This window comes from Chaetodon trifascialis, chromosome 23 (assembly GCF_039877785.1).
Source record: "Chaetodon trifascialis isolate fChaTrf1 chromosome 23, fChaTrf1.hap1, whole genome shotgun sequence".
NCBI lineage: Eukaryota > Metazoa > Chordata > Actinopteri > Chaetodontiformes > Chaetodontidae > Chaetodon > Chaetodon trifascialis.
The window spans coordinates 17897892-17924432 of NC_092078.1; the positions used below are offsets into that span (position 1 = coordinate 17897892).

Below are 26541 nucleotides of genomic sequence, written 5' to 3' on the forward strand. Positions count from 1 at the left end.
AGGCAGTGAAATGCTCTGTCCCTGCACAGGCCATCCCATTTTCTTTCCTCTTTAGACAGAGTTGTTGCCCATCCTGTTCAGCTTCTGATGAATTAATGTTCAAGTGATGCTTTAGTGACACACAGAAATATCCAAGTGAGATGGACTCAGTCAGCTCCTCATCCCAATACCACTGTTAGGACACAACTAAAAGAGGATGCACCAGCAGCAGATTTCATATTATTTGTGTGGAGATACAGATGTTAATTGAGTCTGCATATTCTAAAAAACAGCCTTCCGAATTGACCGTTGACCATTTGGCAAGCTCTTTGTGAGTGCTGAGAAGTGTTCAGCTCTTTGGGACGTGCAGGTGCTTTGTTTATTTGTTTGGAATGTGAAATGTCTAGAAATGTAGATTAATTGTCATAATCATTACCTTGATTAAGGTGTATTAACTGAGTCATGCTTCAATACATGAGCTCAGGGAGAACTTATTTTATTTATACATATATTTGTTTGTATGTCTGAATCCTCCTCTCTCTCCCCTCAGGGGGAAATGTAACGTCACCCTTCTCAATGAAACAGATGTCTTGGCCGGCTACCTGGATAAAGAGGTAAGACACCATCTGTTCCTTTGTCATCAGAACATAACTTTGTTGTCCATTTATTCATTTTTTTCACATTACAGTAAGACAGATGCTCTAACTGAATTGTTGGAATAAAACACATTTGAGCAGCAGCTATAATCTTTTGTTGTGTCTTTTGCCCAGGACTGTTTTTTCTACTCGTTGGTGTTCGACCCTGTCCAGAAGACCCTGCTGGCAGACCAGGGTGAGATCCGTGTGGGCTCCAAGTATCAGGCAGAGATCCCTGACAAGCTAGCTGAGGGTGAGTTGGAGACACCAGGCAAACAAATGCTCCCTGAATTCAGTCACTACTTGGCCTGTTTCCACCTAAATAGTAGAAACAAAGCAGAAAAAGTATTCCTAACTCACCTGCTTGTCTCAGGTGAATCAGACAACCGTGTCCAGGAGAAGTTGGAGACCAAGGTGTGGGACCCCAACAACCAGCTCAAAGACCCTCAGATTGACCAGTTCCTGGTGGTGGCAAGGTAATTCTCCCCCGCCATCTGTCGCTCAGTTGCATCATCATCGTTAGATCCTGTTGCCATGACGACTTCTGAGTCTGCCATCCGCAGGACAGCTTTTAGACAGCTATAGAATTGGCATCAAGTTTCATAATCTCTCATGGGAGAATAAATATTTTTCATGGTTGACACATGTGAAATATGTTTGCGGGAGCCTCAGATTAGATTGTATGAGGGCAGTGTTATGAGGTCAGCAGAATATCAGTGGCTGATATCATGCAGGCGTCTGCCCTGGAAGCATCGAAGATATTAATTTCAGTTCAGGGTATAGACACACTACCCGCGCAGAACTTATGCAAAAAATAGAATATGCATTTAACACTGGTTTATGGAATGGAATGATGATTCTAATGTAGCATTATAAAGAAATCTATAGCAAGTTTGCCTTTGGGAGGGAATCCCTGCTGCCAATAAATCAATCCATGAGCCAAACACTCCACCTAGTGGTCATTTAACATTCAGCACTACACCCCCTATAAACAGTACTACTATGTATGTGACCAGTGAGTGACAGATCAGTGACCAATATCTGTTTGTTTCAGAGCTGTTGGGACCTTTGCTCGGGCCCTGGACTGCAGCAGTTCAATCCGCCAGCCCAGCCTCCATATGAGTGCAGCTGCAGCCTCTAGAGACATCACACTGGTGAGACTACTGACTCTGTGTCTGTCTGTCTGTCTGTCTGTCTGTCTGTCTGTCTGTCTGTCTGTCTGTCTGTCTGTCTGTCTGTCTGTGTGTGCTTGTTTCTCCATATGATGTTTACATTACGAGGTAGGCCCAGGGGTGTTGAGAAAAAAAAAGTTATTTATTCATTTATGACTGATTCCCATGCCTTATATCATTCTTTTGTATCCAAACATCTTCACTTGTTTCAGGCTAAATTATTGTATTACTGTACTCCTGTAGTGAGAATGATTCTAGCCAGGGAGCTCATACCTTGGGTTGATGTTCATCTTTAAAAATCCTAATTTTTGATGGCACCATGTGTTTTGCCATCAGATGTGATGGGTGGAAAGCTTGTGTAATATTATGGTTTGTTGCTGAGGTGTTTGACTGAGAGCCTCACATCGTGTTGTATCAGGTGATAGAATTTGTTTCCCATATTTATTGGCACAGGGTTTCGGGTTGTGTAATAGCGGACCTCACTTACCTGTCTGGTTTGAGATATTAAGAAGCCTCGTTTCATCCACCATGTGTCATAATGGGACTTTGAGTAGCCAACGTCTCTCGTACCTTCTCTGTCCTGTTAACCTGGTTAATCCTCTGCAGCTTCAGATGAAGGGAGTTGTGACTGTTGAGCTGTCGTATTGTCCAGCACTACAAGAGAGACCCTATGTCTTGTTTTGAGACGAGGTTATGTTGTCTTCACACAGTTGCTGGCTGTTGTCATGGTTGTGTTTAATCAGTTTACCTCATGCCTGCATCAGACTACAAGAATCTTGCCTGATTTTAATATGATTTTGTTGTGGCTGATCATGAATGACAATTAGGCGTCAGTTTCCATGTAGTGTGACATGTTACATGACCTGTCATGCAGCGTCTGGGACACCCCATGTCAGAATGTTTTTGTCTTGACACACCTAGTGTCCCACGACATGTTCCTGAGCATTCACCTGTCAGGTTCTCTATTCCAGAGTGCAGTCAGGTAACCATGGCGAGGAGGAGGAGGAGAAATACTGAGGTTGCTGCTGTTAGGTGGGACAATGAAAGAGGAAAAGTTTGTTGAGCTGTGGCAAAAGCACCTCTGCCTATGTAATGCTTGCTCGAGGGAGGAGGACTGAGTCAAAAAAGACAGATGTTGGTGAGAAATAGTGGAAGCACTTCATCAGCCTGGGGAGTAGCTGCTGTGCGTTCATGACATCATCCTCGGTCCTAACTGCAGGAATATGCTTATCATTACTAATGTTAAATTAGCCTGTTTGATCTGGCCAACCAAGCCGAGCCTGCTCCTTGTAGAACTAAGAACTCTGAAAATGAAACTGACTATATGTGAAACTCGTTTTATCTGTCCTAATTATTATCCAGATGCTTCACAGCAGATGTGGAAATAATGACCCAGAGGGCTGAAGTTTACTCCGCCTCTTGCATTTGCTTTTAATGTTATAGCACATCCACGGTTTGATTAGCAGCTGCTTCACCCGCCTCCCCGATGCATCCCTTCATGTGTTGTGATTGGTCAGGGTCATGCGTGTAGTCTTGCCAGTCACCTGACCAAGACATGGCAAGAGTTTATGGCACTGTGGTCATTACATCTGACAGGGTGACCATTGTGAAAGACAAAAAAATCATGTAGTCTGATCCAGGCATCAAACTAACTAACACACAGGAAAGATGGATCCAGGTGGGACTAGAGCATAGCAGCACTGCCTGGTTTACTTGTTTCAGGTCATGATATAGTACATAGTAATAGTTGTACTTTCTCAAAAACTGGTTGTGGCAATATCCGTTTAATCCAGAACTGCCCACTGAGGATGACTGTCTGTAATGATGAAGCTCTAACCTCTTGTCTCTACCTTCTTTCTGCTGTCAGTTCCATGCTATGGACACATTGCAGAAGAACAACTATGACCTGGCCAAAGCCATGTCCACCCTGGTTCCTCAGGGAGGTCCAGTGCTCTGCCGCGATGAGATGGAAGAGTGGAGTGCTTCTGAGGCCATGCTGTTTGAGGAAGCTCTGGAGAAATATGGCAAAGACTTCAATGACATCCGCCAGGATTTTGTAAGTGCTTCTCCTCTGCTGTCTCTTCCAGTTATGGTGGACACTTGATTAGTGATGTAAAATTTCACAGATTCACTGTGGATACACACATTTAGTGAGTAAATGTCAGTGTGATGTGGTGCTGAATTCAACTGTCCTGTATACATTCTGCATGTAGAGTTCTGGTTCAGTAGATGTGTTCTTCCTCTCCCTCAGCTGCCCTGGAAGTCTCTAGCCAGTGTGGTCCAGTTCTACTACATGTGGAAGACAACTGACCGCTACATCCAGCAGGTATGTCTGTAGCTAGACACAAAAATACCAGAAAGCACAGTTTGATTTGGCTTTAACTGCATATTTCCACCAGCTTCCTCACAAACCCATTCTCCATTCACTGTTTTCTCTCCATCAGAAACGACTAAAGGCAGCAGAGGCAGACAGCAAGCTGAAGCAGGTGTACATCCCCACCTAGTGAGTGTTACTGTAAACTGCTACACAGATTTCCTTCCTTGAGTTAGAACTGCTGTCAGACTAACTCACTCTTATCTCTCCTCACTAGCACCAAGCCCAACCCCAACCAGATCATGGTTCCAGGCAGCAAGCCTGGTATGAACGGGGCAGCAGGCTTTCAGAAAGGACTCAGCTGTGAGAGCTGCCACAGTAAGTGCTCAGTGTGAGGGGAGGATTCAGTGGGGAAGCGTTCTGCGAGCTGCAGATGGAGAAAGACATTTTAGAGGACTCAATGATGATGCCTGATTTTAGTATTGGACATCAAAACAGACTTGAATGTCAAAGTAAAACAATTGTGACACATCTAAATCATCACTTGCAACCTGCGTGATTTCAGATCTCTCCCACTTGACCTGCTTCCCTCTCTGTTCCTTTCTCTCTCCTCCTTCCCTTCTCTTTCTCTGTCTGTTAAATGATGTCTAAAGTTCAGTGTCATTAAATTAATTTCTGATAGAAATGCCAATTTGCCAAAGCTGGCAGCATCCAGAGGAGAGATGGCTGATGCACATTAACCCATACAGATGAGAAGATTCCAATACGTGAAAACTGAATGTGACTTGTCACATTGTTCAAGTCATTGTGACAGGTCACTTGTTCATGCCACCTTAGAGCAGATCTGTCTGCACAGGTGGTTCTTGCATGAGGCCCAGCATGTTCCAAAGTACTATGTACTGTTGTGTCACTTGTAGGAAGAGGATGGATGGAGTTCCTGAGGTTTCAAAGATGTATTGTTCTACTGTGACTGTACTCTGTGTGGAAATTGATCAGGTGCAGTTCAGTAGTTACTTCCTCTTTGTTGTGCGTATTGACTTTGATGACACAGCCTGTGTTCCTTTTTCACACTGAACAGTGAAGCTTCAGACTTTGTTGTCATTCCAGATCTATAGAGCACTGCAACTCATGAAAAGATATGAGCAAACGTAGAACATCACACACAGGGTGACTGCTGTTGACTGTCACCTCGCTGTGTGTAGTCTGTTAAGTCCAGATGAAGCTGAGCCTGCAGCCTGTTGATGATGTTTTTTAATACTGACTCTCCCTTCACCAAACCAGCTTCCCAGTCTCCTCAGTGGTATGCCTGGGGGCCTTCCAACATGCAGTGCAGACTGTGCGCCTCCTGCTGGAACTACTGGAAGAAATATGGAGGCCTGAAGACCCCCACACAGTTAGAGGGGGCTGCTCGAGCAGGCTCTGTAAGTCTCTTCTCATCGCCTTAACTGTTTATCGCATCAGTCAAAAGCAGTGCAATGGTAAGACTTGTTGTGTCCTTCATGGTGTCCCGTCCTCCTCTTCGTCCAGGAGTCAGGCCCCCGCAGTCACATGACACGCCAGGAGGTCCAGGGCATGTCGCCGTTCACCCGTAACGAGGGTCGAGCCAAGCTGCTGGCCAAGAACCGACAGACGTTCATCCTGCAGACCACCAAGCTGACCCGCATCGCTCGACGGGTGTGTGAGGACATCCTGCAGCCTCGCCGCGCTGCGCGACGGCCTTACGCCTCCATCAACGCCAATGCGGTCAAGGCTGAGTGTACGTACACAAATGCATCCACAGCACTGTCACTGGAGTTTGCAAGAGATGCATGCTATTACTGCGGCTGGACAGGATTTTATATTTGATGCTCATATGTAAATTATACTGTAAGATTTAGGATGTTCAGATTGTGGTTATTAATATTTTTTCATGCCTTTAATTTCACATGTCTGTGCCCTCAGGTATGATTCGGCTGCCCAAAGCCACAAAAACTCCTCTGAAGAGCAAGTTGGTGCCTCGACAGTCACTGGCCACTATAGTGAAGGATTTAGGTAAGAACACGTGATGTGACATCACTTCTCAGCATATCTAAATGTGTCCTGAATGTGCCTTCTGAGTCCTTCCTCCTGAATGATTGGTTGTTGAGGAGTGTTGTTGTGTCCTTACAGCCATCTCAGCTCCTTTGAAACTGAAGGCATCTAGAGGACCCCCGACACCCATCAACAGGAATCAGACCAGCCAGCCTCGTGTGGGCCAAAGCCTGCTGGGAAAGAGAGGCTTTGACAGCGTCAGTATTCACACACACTCACACACTCACGTGTAGTTGAGATTTGGGAGGTGTGCATAAGTGCAGAGAAGGACCTGTTGTCTTTGGAGAGACATAATTCCAACATGAGAAGACAATGCAGCACTTAAGAGATGCCACAACCCAAAATCATCTGCTGCCAACTTAACTATCAATGCATTATTTTCCTCACAGTAACACCTGTGCCCTACTTCACTACCTCTACTTTTACTGGTTGAAGTAGCTGTAGAATTCAAACAAAGGGCACTTACATTGTACATTTTGCCTTTATAGACAGTGCTGGTATCAGCTTGCACCACCAACATGCATCGATCGAATTTCCCTAACACAGAAACAGGTCACGTCGTGTCCCTAAAGTTAAACTTGTTGCTCCCTTCAGCCTAAAAGAAACCAGTCGAAGCACATCTTCCACACACTTGCAACTATCCTGAAACTGCTCCAATCATATCGCTTTAGTCCAGCTGTTTGTCTGAAACACCAAAGATTATTCACCCTCCTGGTCTGTCATTGGTTCACAGGCTACAGGGGTGCCCTACCCAGCCAATGGGAGGCCATATACTTCAGGTATAAGGACCACCTCTCAGTCAGTCATCAAGCGGCAGAAGGTCAGCCAGGGGGAGGCCCCCAACCCTGTGGTGTTTGTGGCTACAAAGGACACAAGGTACATTTTACTGTCTTAATCCTCCCATTGAAACGCACCCACTGCTACTCCGGCTGTGTCCACTGCTGCTATTACTTTACCTGCAGAGGCACAGTAAGAACAGCATGACGATGAAAGGAAGTGGCTATGTCAGTTGAGAAGTTAGGTTTGCACTTTGAATAAAGACAGTAGAATGAAAATCTGTTGTTGTGTACACCACAAGGAAAGACACACTCACCGTGTCTCACCCTGGCGGTCTGATCAAATACCATTTGTGCCAGTATTAAAACTAGTCGTATTTCAGCTGTGGTCTTTCCAACAACGACCACATACCAGCATCATCTTAGACGGACTTGGAATAGGATACTGTTTTGTTGTGATCTCTGCCCTCACCAGTCCACATGTTGAAGTATCCTTGGCAAGATACTGAACCCCAAATTGCCCTCAATGCCCTCGGCATGTGTGTGTGAGTGGTTAAAAGCTTGTAATGAGCTGGTACTTTTAGAGGTTGTCAGACCAAAAAAGTGTTGTATAAATACAGTTCATTTACCATTTCTCACACATTCATACGATGGCTAGGCCACCAGCTCATTACAAGCTTTTAACCATTCACACGCACTCACACACTCATTTTAAAGCTGTAACCCACTTTACTCTTAAATCATGAGAGTTCATTCTTTCACTAGCTTCATCAGCAATAATCAGCTGATTGAAACGTTGCGTTGTCAAACTTAGTTTTGTTGCTGTCACCGTGGATGAAGAGAAACTTAGCATGAGGTGAACAATTGGACTAATTGGCCTTGTAAGAGATATTCTGGTGCTGTCTTTCAACTAGGGCCCTGAGGAAACATCTGACCCAGTCAGAGATGCGTCGGGCAGCGAGAAAGCCTCATCTCCTGGTCCGGATCAAGCTGCCGCTGCCCCCCCGCTCCCTGGCAATGCCCCTGCTCCCATCCAGCACCAGCGAACCCATAGTCCTGGAGGACTGAAAAGGAGGGACGCCAGGGTCTTTGAACAGGACATGGGGGTCGGTCGGGAGTTGGGGAGGGTCTGTGCTCAGGCCGTCTCTTAACAGGCAGAACAGTATGCCATACCAGTAGTCTTTTATTTTCCCTCTTATCAGTGTCATTTTTCTTTAGTCCTCTGTTACTTCCCAAAAGTTGTGTCCAACATACAAACACACACACACACACACACACACACACACACACACACACACACACACTCTCTCTCTCTCTCATGACTGTACATTTCCATCATATTGAATGCATACATAACACACACTCGCACAGCATCTTGGGCTTTGTGGTATTTTATTGCAGATCCTGAATTATTTTGCTACCCTCTTCAATGCCATCTGTTTTTAAATGTGTAATTTAAATCAATCAATTTCTCATCCTGAAACAATGGTGATAAAGCACACTTTGTTTTTCCTCCACGTCTCTATCTTTGTGTAAATATATGCATCATGTACGGGGCAACACCGGCAGTATGTAAGCAGAATGGGGGGTGGGGAGTGGAAATGGGAGAGTGTGTGGGACAGCTGTAGCGGGCCAAAGGTCAAATTTGATTTGAAGATTTCACTCATGCACTCCTTTACTCCATTCCAGCAGGGAAAAATCGAACCGTTAATTGTAGCTCACTGACTGTGCACGTGTCCATTGGTCAAGTTGAGGACGTGTTGGACAGAGCTGCCCTCCGTCAGTGTGAACACAGTGTTTGACCCATCTAATGCCATTTTCCGTTTCTCTGTGTCTGTAACTTGTAAACGTCATCAGTCAGGAGTCAAGCATGAGCCTGCTACAGGGGTTAATATATCCTGACAGGTCAAATCCTTCCTCAGAGGTTCATCTCATGTGCACCTCTCAGCATTCTCTGTCTAATGAGAGTCCCTCAGTGAATGAGCACAAAACAACTTGAGCAGTGTGACAGTCGAGATGTGACGGTGCAGAGACAGACGTGCAAACAGAACCAAACTGCAGACAGTGAGGTTGGGATGTAGAGTGGAATCGTGACTTTATTCAAACCCACAGCTTTGGCTCGCTATCGTCTGAGCTGCTTGTGTAGTTTGACACATAGCATTCATACAAAATCAAAAGTGCACCTTCAAAGTAGTACTATCAGTGTTAGGCCTGCAGCCTTTATGCTGTTCTAAATTCATCTGTTGGCTCCCTTTGTTTGAGGACTTTGTTAAGTGATTTAAAAGTCCCTGTCAGTTCTCCAAAGGAACATCTGAAAATGTTTGCTTTGACCAACCAATAGTCCAAACCCCACATCTTCACTCTACCATGCCTTTTCCATCTTTACTTACCTTTACTGTCTGTTCTTAGAGCCTGACTTGCTCCTCAGTCGTCCTGGCAGCCTTTAAAGGTGGGGTGCGCCATTCTGGAAAAAGATAGTTGATATTCACTGACTTTGAACTTCGATGCGTACATCCTCACAGTCCACTAGATGTTCTGTGTGTGAGCTGTGAAGGACAGATGGTAATATCAACAGTTTCTTACCAAAATGACTCACCCCACCTTTAAATTGTTGATACAGGTGGGAAAATGCACAGCACACACACATCAGGGGTTTGTGTGTTCACTTAATCCTGCTCATGACTTGCAGTTTACTAATCCTGACATTAACGCTTCAGTTTGTTTTGTGCTCCACACCATCTCCAACTTTGTCTCGCACTTGTCCTTTTTTTAAGAAAGTCGAGCATTTTGTCTTTTATCTCCTGTCACTTGATCGCCATGCTTTTATAGCCACTTTTAGCCGGATTGAAGGGAGAAGGACCCTAGCTCCTGTTCTCTTGACCTCACCCCAAGACAATTGAACAGGCAGTCTGGAATCAAAGGATCACTGCTCGAATCATCTGTAGGTTTACAGTGCAGGAGGGATCATATGTAGTCTTTGAGCAAGTTCAACTTATTGTGCTGACCATGGAGTTGCAGGAACAGTTGTGGCTTTGAGGTACTATGTTTGAGTCTGCAAAACTCTGAAACAAAGCCATAATAATGTGCAAAAAAAAGAAAAAGAGGAAGGGTTGACGTCCTTTAAGAGCAGACTCTTAACTATGAAGTAATGTTTAGACTAAAGCTGCAGCATTTCTGATAAAGTACTGTTTGGTTGGTTGGAATGAAACTGATGCAATTATGTTCCTGGTCAGTTGATAAAAGTCTGTTGATAAGGCAGCAATATGTAAATGTCCATGAGACAGTTAGGGCCAAAAATTAAGTTCTAAAATGAATATTACAAATAACAAACTGAGACTAAAGTCGAGCTTTGTCTCCACGTATTGATTCATTCAGAGCTTTTTTCATATGGCCTTAATCCTCTTCTGTGATGGCTGATGATGCAGAAGTGATGTTTTTGATTGTGATTGGGCATGAAGATGATGTGAAAGGAATCTTCAGCTGTCTCAACTTCTGCTTTATTTTACTTCCCCCTCTTTGTACCATTATGAAAGGGTGAGTACTAAAAGGAAGTTGTTAATTGGATAATTATAATGCCTGTGAATCCCCATAGCAGCAAGGGGTTACACTGGTTTTATAAGCAAGTTTGGTCCCCATGTGGGCTTTGTAATATTTCTCCAAAAAAAAAAAAAAAGAAAAGAAATTGAAGTGTTGAGTTTGTAGCAAATACTAATCTGTGTAAAGAAAAGTGGAAAACTGGCATATTTTAAACTTTTTTACATCTAAAGTGTGTAATTCTGCTCCAGTATTGTGGAGATGGCTCTAATAGGCTACTGTACATGTGAAACATTGCTCTCCTTCATTGGATGGGTGGGCGGGCGGGGGGCTGGTCATCTGAACCAAGGGTGATATTCAAAAGGGACGTGGTGCTGATTTTTGTATGATGGAGAGACAAACATGCTACAATTGAAACTTTTTCTCAAGTGTTTTTTATTCCGATGTCTGTATCCTTTAATGTATCTTGATAAGAAAAGAAATAAAGATTTTTTTTTTTTCGTGGTCAGTCATGGGCTCTTTCTCCACTGATTCTCTGGGTGTTCAAAGGACAGATACCCTCTCCAACCTCCTCACAGGTCTACAGTTCCACATTACAGTTAAAATCATAGTTTCTTTCCAAAAACTTTTTTCATGTTGTCTTGAACAACCTTGACTTACAGTTCTGTGTTTTTACTCAGTTTGTAGAGATGTATTTTCACCCTGACTTTGGATATTTCTCTGTCTTAATACACTTTCAAATTGAAGAACAAGAAAATTTTTCATACATAAATACTTTCTATGGACACCAGAGACACAAATCCACACATGGTGTGAAGTCCATCATATAAAAGTACCGAAGGACTCTGTTTGAGACCAGCTAAAGGAAATATTTGTCTGTTTCTACTCCGCTGTGTTCCTATCAGACGGCTTTTAATTAAGTTTGTTTAGACTACTTCCGACTGAGGTGTTAATTTCAACAAATGTAACGAAGCGGACACTCAGCAGTGTATTCCCTGAGAATCCACACCGACTGGACCATCTTTATGCAAATACATGGACGTTCACGTACGATGACGCTGATATTGTCACAGGTGCTCAGCGGATTGGTCCGTCATCGAGCACGTTCACCACACATGGACGTGATTGGCCGCTTGAAACGCGCTTCGTTGGGCTCGAGCGCACCTGATGCTCATTTCAACTGGAAGGCGGGAGGTGAGAGCTGTTTAAAAGACAATCGGAGAGCAGTCGGTCTTTGACTCCGTAACAAAGCAGCAGTTTTCGGGTCCATGCCATTCTACCGACACGGCTTCACAGTCACTCAGCGGGCTGTCCGACCGTGTTTTCCGCGCCGGGGTCAACCTGCCATATCCTCGCGAGCTACCCTCCATCTGCTGGCAACCATGTTTGAGGTAAATCAAGTAGATTAGAGATGAAGTTTCATCCTTAACACAACGCTGTCTTTTGAATTAGAACATCTCAGTTCTTCTCCTTCTTTGTAACCTTACGTGACATATTGGTACAAGTACATCATGCGAGTGTATCCGAACGTATGTATGAAATAATTCGGTTAATTGATTTACGTTGCTACAAATGACTTAAGTTTTATAACGTAGTTGTCATCTATCGAGTAACAAAGACTTTCCCTGCTGTTGTAAACACTCATTTTTCTGGAAACCCCAGCAACATGTTTCACTTTCTCATAGAGACAAAAAAAAACAAAAACAAAAACAAAAACAAAAAACGCTCAATGAGATTGACTTCAGTTAGAGAAATTAGTGGAACGCAAATTAACCCGGATGTGACGTCAGCTGTGTCTGAACCTTGTTAAACTGCTTGTGTGATTTGAGGGCACTACACAAAGCACACATTTCACACAGTATTTTAAATTGGACAGTACTGCCCAAGTCAAGGAGCTGAAAATAAATGCTATAAATTGTCTCCTAAAATGATGAGCTGTGGGCTGCACGGTGGCGCAGCAGGTAGTGCGCGTGCCTCACAGCACGAAGGTTGCCGGTTCGATCCCCGGGTCAGGCGGGGCCTTTCTGTGTGAAGTTTGCATGTTCTTCCCGTGCATGCGTGGGTTCTCTCCGGGTACTCCGGCTTCCTCCCACAGACCAAAAACATGCTCATTAGGTTAATTGATGACTCTAAATTGTCCGTAGGTGTGAGTGTGAGTGTGAATGGTTGTTTGTCCTTGCGTGTGGCCCTGCAATCGGCTGGCGACCGGCTCAGGGTGTACCCCGCCTCTCGCCCATTGTAGCTGGGATAGGCTCCAGCCCCCCGCAACCCCGAAAGGGATAGGCGGTATAGATAATGGATGGATGGATGATGAGCTGTAGTACACGATGGTAGTAATGGACATCCCTTGAGCTCCTGGAATATCTTTCAGCTATTCAAACAAAAATGAAACCTTCAACTCTAAGTTAAAGAAACTGGCGCAGCAGATACCAGCAGGGTGATGAGGGCAGACTTGATTAATCAATGCTCAACTCAAACTCTAAATTTTCTGTCTTTTAGACCAGTAGGGATGATTTATTCCTGCCTTCCTACCAAGATGAGGAGATGGTGGAAAACCTGCTGTCCAGTGACGAGTCCGATGGAGATGGTGGTGGTGGTGGTGGAGTCTCCCTGGCTAAGGCTCTGCTCCCCCTGGTAGAATCGTCCTCTCCTCCCCTCATTCCCTGGGTCTGCTCCACCCGCTACAAGACGGAGCTCTGCACCACCTACTCAGCCACTGGTTTCTGCAAGTATGCCGAGCGCTGCCAGTTTGCCCACGGCCTCCATGAGCTCCATGTTCCCTTCCGCCACCCAAAGTACAAGACAGAGTTGTGTCGCAGCTACCACACAACCGGCTACTGCTACTACGGCAGCCGTTGCCTGTTTGTCCACAACCCCACTGAACAACGCCCCACCCAGCGCCGCCGCAGGAATGTCGCCTGTCGCACCTTCCGCTCCTTTGGTGTTTGTCCCTTTGGCACCCGCTGTAACTTCCTACATATAGAGGGTGGAGATGTTGCTAGTGGTCTGGAGTCACCTGATGTTGGTGAAGAGAAGACTCCACCTGTTCCCATCCCCCAGCTCCAACCACACACCAAGGAGTGGAAGCCACGTGGAGCTCTGTGCCGTACTTTCAGCTCCTTTGGTTTCTGCCTGTATGGCACACGTTGTCGCTTCCAGCATGGCCTCCCCAGCAAGATCAAAACCTCTGACCAGACCCAAGGAGGGTCCTTCTATGCTCAGCCGTCCCCTGGCAGTTCAGGTTTACCTTCCCCCACCTCCCCCTTCACATCTACCTCACCTAACTCTTCAACCTCCTCTTCTCCTCCATCAGCTTCCCCTCTCTCCACCCCGCCTGCAGAGGCTACAGCCCACAATGCCTTCACCTTCTCCAGTCAGCACCTGAGTGACCTGCTGCTGCCACTGGCCCTCCACCTGCAGCAGCTGGAGAGCAGCAAGGCCCAGGAGATCTGGGACAACAGAGCACTCTGAGTGGATGTGGTTGTAGTCAGAACCAGCATCAGCACTGAACAGCACGGCTCCATTATTATTATTTTTTTTTTTCCCTTTTCTTTTAAACTCCCTTTCCCCAAGGTATTAGTTATATTTTTAAAATTGAGGTTGTTTGACTTGAGAGCTTGTGTCAGCAGCTGTTCACTTGTTGACCGGTCCATAGAAAGCCTCCAAAAGGCCCACTGGTTCTATATGGTCTGGTCTCCTGAAACAGTACAGGTGTAGCTATGATTGTAATTTAATTTTTTAACTATTGTAAATACTTTATTAATGGAGTAAATGGAATGTGTGACTGCAACATGAATAAACAAATTTTAATCTCTAGCCTTTCTTGTGACTTATTAGCTTTCAGCACAGTTTACACATGTTAATATGCAAAGAAGTAAACAGAAGTATGAATGCAGCCAGCACAGTGTTCTACTAATGGCCTGAGAGCAAGACCTTGATCCAACATCAGTGTTAGACCTCACTAATTCTCTTGTGTCTGAATTGGAAATCCATGCAGCCAAGTTTCAACATCTCAGCAGCACATTCATTTTGGAAAGGTTAAGCCAAAATCCTTTTCAGAATAGGGTGGAGATGGCACAATTTCTCGCTTCCTTTCACGCTCTGTTCTCCTTGGATGGAGTTACAGTCTAAGGCCGACAATGTCTCGTCATTCAAGAGTTTGGCTGGTATTCAGTTAACCAATAAGTACAACCCAATGCTCTTTAATCGACCAATCACTGGTCTTCTCCTCCCGAGGCGTCATTGGTAGGAACATGTCAACATTTCGCGCTAGCAGGGTCAAGGTAGCCAGAATAAAACCGGAACTCAAATTTAGAAACTCAAAAGATCCGGTGACAGAAATTATTTACTTAAAATAAAACGTTTTGAAAACCAATTAAGTCTGATATTTTACAGACTCCCCCGTAGTGTGTTTTTATTATGGGTCGTGAATGGGACATAAGATTTTCAAGAATGGGCTCCGGCATTGCCTTATTATGACGGGGTTTCCGGCTGCCCTTCCTCACGCTTGCTGACTTGACGCTGTAAATAGGGTACCTAGCGTGGAGTGGCTACACTGATGTTAACTATCGTACGGACTCTAAAGATACTCAACATCGGGCAGTTCGAGCTAACAAGGTAAAGCTAGTTAAAGTATCGAAGATCTTGGGTTGTGTTTCCCCTCTCATTCCTGAACACCGCGCTATTAGCATGTTGAGCGATTGTAGCTAGCTAACGTTACAGCCGTTAACGTTAACAGTTCAGGCTTTACACTCCATTTTAACTCTTATCTCAAAAATACAGTAACAGACTTTAAAGACCAAACAACGGTAGTTGTCTTTGTGTTTCAATAACGCAAGTAATTTTCACTTTAGCCACTTTTCAGTAGTTCTATTTCAGATTTCATTTTGTGAGCATACGAGAAAGCCATTCCGCGCTGGACCCCATAGACAGAAAGAACTGCGTACCAAATCCCATTGTGAAATGTGGCACTTGTAAAATTCTTGGCATATTGTCACCAAATCGTGAAGATTGCACCAGAAATTAATACCTGCAACAAATCCAATATGTGTCTTTGCAATTTCGGGATATAGCTTATCCACCAAGCACGACTCAAATTTAATAAAATCTCGTAAACTCAAGATTTAAACGCAGGGGCGTTATTGTACGGAGCCCCCGAAGTTCTGAAAGCTCTGCCGTCGTTTCTGAGCATGGCGGACCGGGAGGAGCGCCGCTTCGCTGAGGTTTCCCGGGACTCAGTCAAACTTGTGGCCGAGAGTGCAGGTGTGGAGCTCGCCGACGATGTGGCTGCTTTGCTGGCTGAGGACGTGTGTTACCGGCTCAGGGAGGCAACGCAGGTCAGTGCTACCGGGGTGCATGGACAGATGGCAGAAACACTGTTATTGTTATTAGTATTTGTGTTATTTCACCCAAAATGTACAGCATTAGATGTTAACATCATCAAGTATACAGATGTGGCCAGATCTCTATCACGTCATTATTGCTGAATGGAAATGTAATATATAGAAAAATGTCAAAATGTGTATAAGTGCAGTGCAAGTTCGTCATGTGGACATGCAGCAGTGACGGTGTGTTGTTTTGGACGCACACAGAGCAGCTCACAGTTTATGAGACATGCAAAGAGGAGGAAGCTGACAGTGGAGGACTTCAACAGAGCTCTGCGCTGGAGCAATGTGGAGGTGAGAGTGCTCACATCAGTGGTTTCTCCCAGTCTGTCTGTATGGTCAGTCTGAGATGACATGATCATGCTTCAGTGGTCGCTGCCTTCAGCTTCTTTATTGTCTCTTAATCAGACTATTTGTGGCTATGGGGCCCAGGATGCTCTTCCTTTCCGGTCTGTTAAGGAAGGAGAGCTTTTCTTCATTGAGGATCGGGACATCAACCTGGTTGAGTTGGCTCTGGCCACCAACATTCCCAAAGGCTGTGCTGAGACCATGGTGCGAGGTATGACCCACTCCATCATAAAGCACTCACAGGTGTATCCTTGGTGCTGAAAGTTCATGATCTAAGTCTTTGAATCAGGAGGTATCTTTTGCTAATAATTTGTCCTGTTTTTTTCTGTCAGTGAACGTGTCTTACCTGGATGGGAAAGGAAACCTCGAGCCCCAGGGGACAGGTAGCATGATTAACAGGCTCAACACACAGTGGGAAATGTTGCTTCTCCTCAATTCATTTTCAAAGAAATGATAGTGACAAGGCACAAATATATATTTGCCTGACAACGCTATAATGTTAGTGTCTAATTTTTGCATTTTTTACCTAACAAGGAGGCCTCCTTCTTGAGATATTGACCATTTCCACCTATTACATCTGCGATTTGTCCAGTTTAGGCACATAAACAACTCCTTGTGTCGATCTCCTTATAAACTCTCTGACATAACCGTAGTCAGTGATGCCGGCTCGTATGACGTCTGCCTCTGTCTGAGTGTGTCACTGAAACCCTGATGGAGGGTTTCAGTATCTGCGCAGCAGTTGTTGGACTTGACTGTTGATTTGTCGCAGTTCCCACAGCAGTGCAGTCTCTGTCAGATGACCTGTTGAAGTACTATCAGCAGATCACACGGGCCATCCTGGGAGAGGACCCCCACCTCATGAAGGTAGGCTGCTGATGAGCGTAGGCAGACATTCTGTGTGGATAAACAATGTGTTTCTCCTAACATTTTCCTTCTGTGTGTCTCAGGTTGCTCTGCTGGACCTCCGGTCCAACTCCAAGATCGCTGCCCTCCTGCCATACTTTGTTTATGTCATCAGTGGGGTATGCTTGTCTATGATCATATAATGTATGTATTTACAATTTGACTTTGAAACACATTTAGAATCCAAACAAACTGTGATAAAAAATGACTTATTCATTCACCCTTTGATATAAAATATGCAGAAACTGACCGACTGATGCAGATTTTTGGGGGGGCAAAACAAATCTTCACTTAATGAGTGAAGTCACTGACAAAATAACTGATCTCTGTTAAACTTCTTATTCTGTACTCAAGCTACCTATAAGACTGATGATACAGCTTTGTTCAGAACCATTATTTCAGTGTGTTGAACTCGAATCAGAAACGCTCCTGTCTTGCTTATCGAAGCACATCATCTTCATCAGTGTTTCACTGTTCATGTGTGAGGGTCACAAACATTACCTCATTTTTGTTCCCATAAAACTGAACTGAGTGATCTGTCATGGGTTGAACATGGGATGCTTTTCCAATTATCCAAATGTTTGGCTGTTTCTGTCCAGGTGAAGTCAGTGAGCCATGACCTGGAGCAGCTCAACAGGCTTCTCCACATGGTGAAGAGCCTGGTCCAGAACCCCTACCTGTACCTGGGCTCCTACGTCCGCAGCCTGGTCTCCAGTGTCATGTACTGCATCCTGGAGCCGCTGGCTGCCTCCATCAACCCACTCAATGACCACTGGACCCTCAGGGACTACGCAGCCCTGCTCCTCAGCCACATCTTCTGGTGAGCAAATCAACGATGGCTGCAGGGTTCAAACCATATGGGATCATATTACCGCATGAATACTGTGTATGTGCTAACAGGCTTTATAATGCTTCATATGAATCTCTGAAAAATATACCAGAAACATTAGTGCTGAAGTAGCAGAAAGTACTTTACTTTATGGAGTTAGATCAGTCTCATAATTAATAAATGTACGCAGAAGGATTCACAAATGTATATTGGGATTTATATATAAATGTCTCTCAACACACAAATATTTTTCGATACACACACAAATATTTCTCATTCTATATAGATGTAAAAATAATCCACATATAAATTAATAAAGTTCACAAATATATTTTTGATGCACACACAAATATAACTTGTTTTAAATATATATCACGGAAATCCACAAATATCTTTATCTATCTTTAACCACGTAACTATATATTTCATACAATTTTCTAACTATGAGGAAACCTCACAACTTAGGAAAACTAAGTAAACCTGTATAATGTTTCACTTACACTTTCCGCATTACCACTGCCGCACGCCATGTTCATGGTCAACGACGGCTTGTCCTTGGCTGTGGCAGGCATTTATAGTGCTGTGCGGACGCGTTCATATGATTGGCTGAAAAGTACATCCCACCCCCATGTGGGGCACGTTCTTGTGATTGGCTGAAAAGAGGGCGACATCTGATTGGCTACAGATACTTCCCTGTTGAAAAAAATGCATTTGTGGATCGAGAGATGGCAGGGGAGTCTCAAAAACATCCACACACAAATGCAGCGAAGTTCACAAATGGAGAGCGGTTCGCAAATGCAGATTCGACAGTTCGTGAATAAATGTCACAATATACATATATGATTTAGATGAAAATTGCAAATGTTTTTAGATAAAGATATTTGTGGATTTCCGTGATATATATTTAAAACAAGTTATATTTGTGTGTGCATCAAAAATACATTTGTGAACTTTATTAATTTATATGTGGATTATTTTTACATTTATATAGAATGAGAAATATTTGTGTGTGCATTGAAAAATATTTGTGTGTTGAGAGACATTTATATATAAATCCCAATATACATTTGTGAATCCTTCTGCGTGCATTTATTAATTATGAGACTGATCTAACTCCATATTACTTTATTAATCCCTTGTTGGGCTAATTCAGTTTTTGTACTCTGTTGTAGGATCCTGTGAAATCCATTTGAATTAATAACAAGCATGCTAGCAAACATCCAGCACACAGTATTCATTTGAGTCATGTTTTAGACCACATGGCGAGGGTCTGATGAGAGTCCAGACTTTATTCTTCTTATTGTGTTCCCTCTCCAGGACTCATGGGGATCTGGTGAGCGGCCTCTACCATCAGATCCTGCTGTCACTCCAAAAGGTTCTGTCCGACCCAGTGAGACCACTCTGTTCCCACTATGGAGCTGTGGTGGGCCTGCATGCTCTGGGATGGAAGGTATGTTCACTGCTTCCGTCTGTAAGTTTCTCTTCTTCTGCTGCTTGTCTGAACGCTCTGCTCTCATGCCTCCTCCGTCATGTGTGTGAGAATAATCCTCACATGAACCTGTGTTTTTGTCGGCAGGCTGTCGAGAGAGTGCTTTTTCCTCACCTTCCTGCCTACTGGGCCAACCTTCAGGCTGTGCTGGATGACTACTCTGTTTCCAATGCCCAGGTCAAAGCAGATGGACATAAGGTCTATGGGGCCATCCTGGTCAGTACTGCAGTTAGAATTGTCTTGATTTTGCAAACTGATCATTATTTCAGCATTTTACAAGAGCTCTTGTCTTTCTACCTCCTGAGCCATTTCATTAAAGCAGACTGTCACTCACATCTCCTTCAAACGACATCCTTCCACTCATCTCATTAAACTGCTGCCATTCCTCGTTTAAGTCAGCTTAATTTAACTTGATTAATGCCAAATCAAGACTGATTTTTGTTTTTTGTTATTGGTTTGTTTCTTTGTTTCTTTCTTTCTTTTTTCTTTTTTTTTTTCAGTTTTTAAGATTTTTTTTTTTAGATACCAGTTTAAGTGGTAGCTGTATTTTGCTAGATGAAACAGTAAAACAAAAATTATAGGAGCATCTGGAAATACATCTCATTTGTTAATAATTAAACATAAATGTTTGTTTTTCTCTACTGTTCAATCAGTCAGACCTCTTTCTGGGGGCCTTTCAGCCCAGGTTGGACGCCACTGCCCTACAGGCTGCAATTTAAAATCTGCTTTGACTTTATTCACATAGAAAATATTTCTTACTTTCTCATGTGAGCATCATTGGAACAAGCTGAAAACACCAAACTTTGGTCTTTCAAGTTGTTGCGGCCACACCTTTCACATTACATGTTGTAGGTGGCACAAGTGGAAAGAGTATGGAATCCTTTAAATGATGTGTCCAGCAGACTTCATGGTGATCTGTTAGACCAGTGGTTTTCAAAGTGGGGGCCGGGGCCAGGGGTTACTAGGGGGGCCTCAGAAAATTGGAGGGAAGTTAAGAAAAAAAAGCAAAACATGTTAGTTAATAATATTCTTATGCTAAACAAATGTAATAATTATTGAATAGTGAACACACACACAATTGAGAGAGATTTGATTTCTTTTGTTCTGTTCTTGTCTGTCAACAGTTTGTTGAAAAGTTCATTATTCAGTGGGAATATAATACAGTGTTTAAAACATGTTGGTTAATATTCTTATGCTAAACAAATGTAATAATTATTGAATAGTGACTAAAAGTAAGAAAATCATTCTAAAAGTTGATGTTTCTTTCCATATTTTGAAGCATTGTCAGTGGGTTTGCAAAGGGGGTCCCCGGCCAGAAGCTAATGCTGTTTGGGGGGCCATGGCATGGAAAAGTTTGGGAAGCCCTGTGTTAGACCACCAAATTCATTACATGACATTACTCTTGACGCTGTCCTCCTGATGTGTCCTGCAGGTGGCTGTGGAGCGCCTGCTGAAGATGAAGGCTCTGTGTCTGTCTCAGCCAGCAGAGGGAGGCCCCAGCAGCCAGCCAGGCTCTGTGGTTGGTGCTATGGGTTACAGGGTGAGCTCCCCTGGCCTCAGCCCCCCTCCAGAGCCTCTGTCGGAGGCTGCCCTGGGAATCGCCAGCCACCTTCAGGCAGGTGGGGCTGGCTGTCCCTGGGAGGAGTGGACCCCGGTCCCCCTCCCCGCCATGTACTGTGAGCTCTACTCCTTCTTTGGAGACAGCCTGGCTGTCAGGTTTAGTACAGGGCCTGGATTTGGCAGCTACCCAGCCTGCACCCCGGCGCAGCCCGGCGATGCCAGGAAGGAACCCCCTGGCCTGACCTCCAACCCTGACACCACCAGAAAGATGCCACAGCTGACTGCCAACCTCAACATCAGCCCCAGGCAGGATGGGAGTCCTCGCACTGACCCACCCCCGCCCAGCCTGGCAGCTACCGGATCAGGAAGGTACAGCCAACAAATCTGACCCTTCTTGAAAACTAAACTCCTGGGTCTATTTTTGCAGCGCTGACCTTCTTTTCTTCCTTAGGTCCCTGGCTCGCTCCTCCTCCTCTTCCTCCTCCTCCTCCTCCTCGTCCTCTGTGCAGCGGTCCAGATCTTCCTCGTCACGTTCAGGCCAGCGTTCAGCAGGTCTGTCTCGTGACGTTTTCCCAAAAGCTCGCTTCACCTCTCCTCAGACAGGACCTCCAGCATTCTCCTTCCTCATCGGCGGGCGGCAAATGGGCCGCCGTTGCCAAGGCCGCCGCCCCTTCCAGACCACTTTTGCCCCAACTCCATCTATTCCTACCATCCCACCACGTGCCTACGCCCACAAACTTCCTGTCATCGGTCGGGTGGGCAAACCTGTACGCCGCTGGGCGTGTTCCCATTACTCCCTTCATCTGCCTCTCTAGTCTCAGAAACGAGCTTCAGATTTCATCACTACAAAGTCGAGTTTGACTGACTGACTGAGGCCTGTATTAATATTTTTCAGCTCAGGCTGCCAGTAATAATTTTTTAGTTATGATATTTTCGTAGTTGAAAATTGCAATGATCCTGTTTCATTATTGAGGTAGTGAGCAACGTTTGGATTGTAATTCACTGAGACAACAACAGTCTTTATTGTCACTTCAAACTGACTTAAAGCTGCTCGGTGTACGATTTGAAAACCTCGGACTTTGGCGCCCCCCAGTGGCATAATCAAAGAAGACTGGTGGACACCAATGTATGGCACAGCTCCACCAACCAACCAGAAGGCTGAGATGACTGAAGCCTCTGACGGCTTCACACCAGTGTTTCATTTTCCTACAGACAAACATTTACTTATATGGAAGATGCTATGATGAGAATCTGCACACCAATGTAGTTTTGACTAAATTTAATCACCTACATAAATGCCTGTTATATTTGTCTCGAGCCCCCCATCCATGGTCCCAATACAGCCATGGTGCAACCACAAGGGTGTTTCCTACAAATCATTGCAGGAGGAATATAATAACAATACCAATATTGAAACACTACTGAAGAGCTGAAATTAACTATTATTATTATTGATTTGTCAGATTAATCAGAGAAAAGTCTTATCATAATATTCAAAGATATATTCATATATTTTCTCTTGTTCATCCAGCAGTCAAAAATGCTTCAGTGGATTAGCAGTGTGTAATATTTTCTGAGGAGATCAACACTGGCCTCACATTTCTGGAAACCAGTGTGTCAGTCTGAGATGAGTCCACAGCATCGTTTGATGTGATCTGCTGAAGCTGGAGCTCAGACCTGAGTGTCATGAACAGGATCCCACACATGAGAGAAATGAGAAAATGGGGGAAAAGTAGGGAGTGAAGGGTCGAGAGGTTATTCCTCTCTGCTCAGGACAGCATTGGAGCAAATGGACAGCATAGGCCTGCTTTGTATTTGGAAAAAAAGTGTGATATCTTGTTAATAGCTGTTTTCATTCAATAAAAAATGTTTATGTTTTGAAACCATTATTTTAAGCTCCTCAGTCCAAAAATGTGACTGGGCTGTAGAATTCAGAGTTGTTTTCAGCTGAGCTGTCTTTGACTGGCTCATGTGTGACCTGCTCTGCCTTTCTAAATATTTAAAGCCTAACTAGCTGTGAGTATCTGGTTGCAGTCTGTAGAGAAACAGCAGTCAGAACCAACAATGGCCCGGTGTGTGCCTTCAGTGGGGCTGTTCTGTCAGCTCAATGCATTTGCCTGCCTGCTTCTCTGCTACCTGCTCTACATCGTGCTGGGAGGTGTGGTGTTCACGGCCGTGGAGAAGCCGGTGGAGAGGGAGCTGAGATCTGAGGTGGAGGAGCTGCGCCGCTCCTTCCTGTGGGAGAACCCATGCGTACACGAGAGCCGGCTGAGCGAGCTGCTGGGGAAAGCTCTGTCCGCTCACCACAGTGATGTGGCTGTTCTCAAGGCTGACGCTGACGAGAGACGCTATGACTTCACATCATCGCTCTACTTCGTCATTGTCACTCTGACCACCATGGGTAAGATGCAGTCAGTGCAGCAATGATGACTCCAACTAGTCTTTACTTTCCTGATCTATCATGATTATTATCACAATTTCCCAGACGGCCTCTTCAGATTGCTTCTTTTATTCACATTACAATGATATAAAGCAGCAAATCCTCAACATTGGTGCTGCAGATGGTGAGAAATATTGTACTTTTTGCTCAAGTTTTTGTATTTTATGAGTATTATATATACTCATTTCATTTATATTATATTTTATAAATGAGCACTGTACATTCAAAATACACTGTAGGCCTATGCATTTCTAGAGATTAAAATACCCAACAGTAAGCTCACCTCAGCCAACAAAGTGAAATGCATTAGCATTAATTCAGTTATATCCACAAATAAAATTAAAGGAGTGAATGGAGCCAGAGGACAAATGTTCTTTTGATACCTCATGTACATTCTGCAGAGCACTTGGGCTTATTATGGAATATAACAGAAATAATCATGAGTCTTTTATGATAGTAAACCTTTAGGTTTAGACTGTGTTTGTTTGGGCTCTGGAGGACTGTGATGGACATTTCATAGACTGAACAATCAATTCATTAAAAGCTCAAAAGCTGGAGGTTTCATCTTTAATTTCCAAAATGTTTCATGTGTTTGTCAAACCCCTCTGTCCATCCTCTCTTCTCCTCAGGTTCTGACTCTTACACCCCCAAATCAAATGAGGCCAAGCTCTTCTGTATCTTCTACTGCACCCTGGGGATTCCCCTCACCCTGTTCCTCCTCACCCTCGTCTCCAAACTCCTCCTCCCTGTGGTCACCCACTCTCCTGTCTACCACCTGCACACTTACTGGGGTTTGCCCTACACCCGGGCCGCCCTCATCCACGCCGCCCTCTTCCTGGTGCTTGTCCTCTCCTTCCTTTTCCTCCTCCCTGCCCTCCTGGTCTGTGCGATGGAGCCAGATTGGAGCTTCCTGGATGCTCTTTTCTTCTGCTTTGTCATCCTGTGCACTGTTGGTCAGGGAGGAAACTCTTTGGGGAGAACCTGGAGCCAAACAGCCAAAGAGACACTTGAACTCCTCACTACATGTAGGTGGAATGATGTGCAAGAGCGATGCTTGAGTGAAGTGTATGTGACTAGATGTCCTTTAGAGATTGTTGCATTGTATTATTTTTAGGATATTATCACTATAATGCAAGTAATGTATTGAACTAAGGACAGAATGAATTACAGAAAGGCACATTCAGAGCCAGAACCAGGATTTTAGAAATACTGAAGCCTGGAGTCTAAATTCTTAGACTTCTAGACTTTTTTTTTTTTTTTTACAAACCACCAAAAAAGGCTAATATTGTAATTATTTATTAATTTGACCAATCACTTTTTTCTCTAACCACATGATTACTGTTTCTTCTGCACATTCTACACTGCAAAAAATGTACAAATTTAAAGGTAATGAGTTGAAATATTACCAGAATGAGCCTTAAAAAAAACACTCTGCCATTTACTTAACTTACCATAATATTGTTAAAGAACACATTTGAGTAATTTGATAGACTCTTTAATGTCACCCTAAGTATGCATGATGACACACTAGGCGTCCATTTTTAATTAATAAAATAAAATAAAATAAAATAAATAAGTAAATAAAAATGAATAAATAAATTCTCCTCACTCCACAGGTTACCTGCTGGTGGGCCTGGTGGTGATCTTCACTTTAAAGGACACTGTCCTGCAGGTTCCTCAGGTTTGTGCAGTGATGAGGCTTTTCTTTGGTCCGCAGTGTGCTGAGCTGGAAGGAGTTGATCTCAGTGAGTTGACACTGAGTGAGGACAACACTGAGGAGGAGCTCCAGTACTCCCAGTCCATCTGTACTGTCTCCTCCACTCCATTAGAGCTGCTGAGCCCCTGTTCAGGCCCACCTGCTGACACAGACCCTCACAGATCCAGAACCTTAACCCCCAAAACCACCTGACCTTCACAACTGGCCACCGAACTTTTAACAACCCATCAGCTTTTGACTTACAAAGACACAAAAGTACAACTTTGTTTGGCTTTCTGTTTGCTGCCTTTTGCATTACTATCAGGTCCTTTAGTATTAGTATTAGTATCGGGTCCTTTTAAAGCTGCATTAATTGATTTTTTTTGGCCACTTGGGGGCAGCAGAACATTCTTTGAAGTTGACATGGTCAATGTGTTCGCACACTATTGCCTATTTACATGTTTAGCAGACACAGATCATTAGCTTTCATTTGGAGTTGTGTTTGTGTGCACCTGATAATGTCAGCCCAGTATTCACCCTCTCTTAGCTCTCCACCAGATAAACATCAGGGTGTTTAGCCACTAAACTTCACAAATCAACCTTCTTTACCGTAACAAAAGGCCAACTATAACCATGACTGATTAAAATTGACTGATTAAAATTAGATTTCAGCCTTTCTTTGCACTGTAGTTAGTAGTACATAAATGGTTACATCAAAAAGACAGCTATCGTTCCCATAAACAGAGAACAATAGTTCTGTCTGAGTTGACTATTAGCGTGCATCTCTGTGGTGCACATTACAATATCCATTAAGATATTGAGTTTAAATTGGGTGCATAAAAGGCTCCATAGAGTGGAGAGCAAGTTCTACACATTTTGACATGCTGTGTGTTTTTTTTTTTTTTTTTTTTAAGAGCTGGCTTCAAAGAAAATATTAATAACCCTGAAGAGAACCTTGCTTTTTTTTTTTTTTTTTTTTTTAGAAAGTTAAACATAAGGTTCAACCCTCTCATCGCACCAATAGTTTTCATTAAGTTCCTGACTATGAGGGAAATCACTTAAAATAAAATATGATTAGCCACAGTAAAAAGGTTTTGGTCAAAGCTGCAGGCACAGGACTGGCCACAAGGGGTCATAACGAACTAAGCTACAGCTGCAGTGCTGGTCTGGGGGAGCACTGAATGTTTTCCTGGGTGTGTGCCCTGTGCCACAGTCTGTAAGTGTTAATATGTTTAGACATCAGGTAAAAGCTGCTGAACAATAAGCCTGAGTTTTTTTAGTTTGTATAGATAAGCAGAGTGTGGAATATGTCAGCACATACACTGTTTGTTCAACCAGTTCTTTCTCAAACTCAATAACGTTCCAATGAAGGAGGAAGAAATACAAGCAGCCAGGCAATCAGACAGGGTCCA

At 44.0% G+C, this 26541-nt stretch overlaps 4 protein-coding genes across 4 annotated transcripts in view; all 4 read left to right on the forward strand.

Moving 5' to 3' along the window:
* The window catches only part of mta2 (metastasis associated 1 family, member 2), a 31784-nt gene extending 20802 nt beyond the window's left edge, over nt 1-10982 (forward strand). Inside the window, exons 5-18 of the mRNA XM_070993584.1 lie at nt 530-593; nt 750-867; nt 988-1090; nt 1669-1768; nt 3654-3842; nt 4038-4112; nt 4231-4289; nt 4378-4478; nt 5382-5521; nt 5628-5856; nt 6042-6131; nt 6249-6367; nt 6904-7046; nt 7861-10982. Coding sequence (XP_070849685.1) covers nt 530-593; nt 750-867; nt 988-1090; nt 1669-1768; nt 3654-3842; nt 4038-4112; nt 4231-4289; nt 4378-4478; nt 5382-5521; nt 5628-5856; nt 6042-6131; nt 6249-6367; nt 6904-7046; nt 7861-8014 — 1684 coding nt within the window. The 3' untranslated portion in view covers nt 8015-10982. The remainder of the gene's footprint in view (nt 1-529; nt 594-749; nt 868-987; nt 1091-1668; nt 1769-3653; nt 3843-4037; nt 4113-4230; nt 4290-4377; nt 4479-5381; nt 5522-5627; nt 5857-6041; nt 6132-6248; nt 6368-6903; nt 7047-7860) is intronic.
* Nucleotides 10983-11748: 766 nt separating this feature from the next.
* Nucleotides 11749-13951, forward strand: cth1 (cysteine three histidine 1). The gene is made up of 2 exons (XM_070993704.1): nt 11749-11871; nt 12980-13951. Exons 1-2 carry the CDS (start codon nt 11749-11751, stop codon nt 13949-13951), a joined length of 1095 nt encoding a protein of 364 aa, XP_070849805.1.
* A 1056-nt stretch (nt 13952-15007) lies between these two features.
* On the forward strand, nt 15008-22881 carry taf6l (TAF6-like RNA polymerase II, p300/CBP-associated factor (PCAF)-associated factor). The gene is made up of 12 exons (XM_070993700.1): nt 15008-15097; nt 15602-15816; nt 16072-16158; nt 16273-16423; nt 16545-16595; nt 16982-17076; nt 17160-17234; nt 17715-17935; nt 19262-19394; nt 19521-19649; nt 20866-21362; nt 21445-22881. The coding sequence occupies exons 2-12, from the start codon at nt 15670-15672 to the stop codon at nt 21806-21808; spliced, it is 1950 nt and encodes a 649-aa protein (XP_070849801.1). The 5' UTR covers nt 15008-15097; nt 15602-15669; the 3' UTR covers nt 21809-22881.
* A 176-nt stretch (nt 22882-23057) lies between these two features.
* On the forward strand, nt 23058-25342 carry kcnk7 (potassium channel, subfamily K, member 7). The gene is made up of 3 exons (XM_070993705.1): nt 23058-23394; nt 24063-24458; nt 25050-25342. Exons 1-3 carry the CDS (start codon nt 23058-23060, stop codon nt 25340-25342), a joined length of 1026 nt encoding a protein of 341 aa, XP_070849806.1.
* Nucleotides 25343-26541: the final 1199 nt, after the last annotated feature.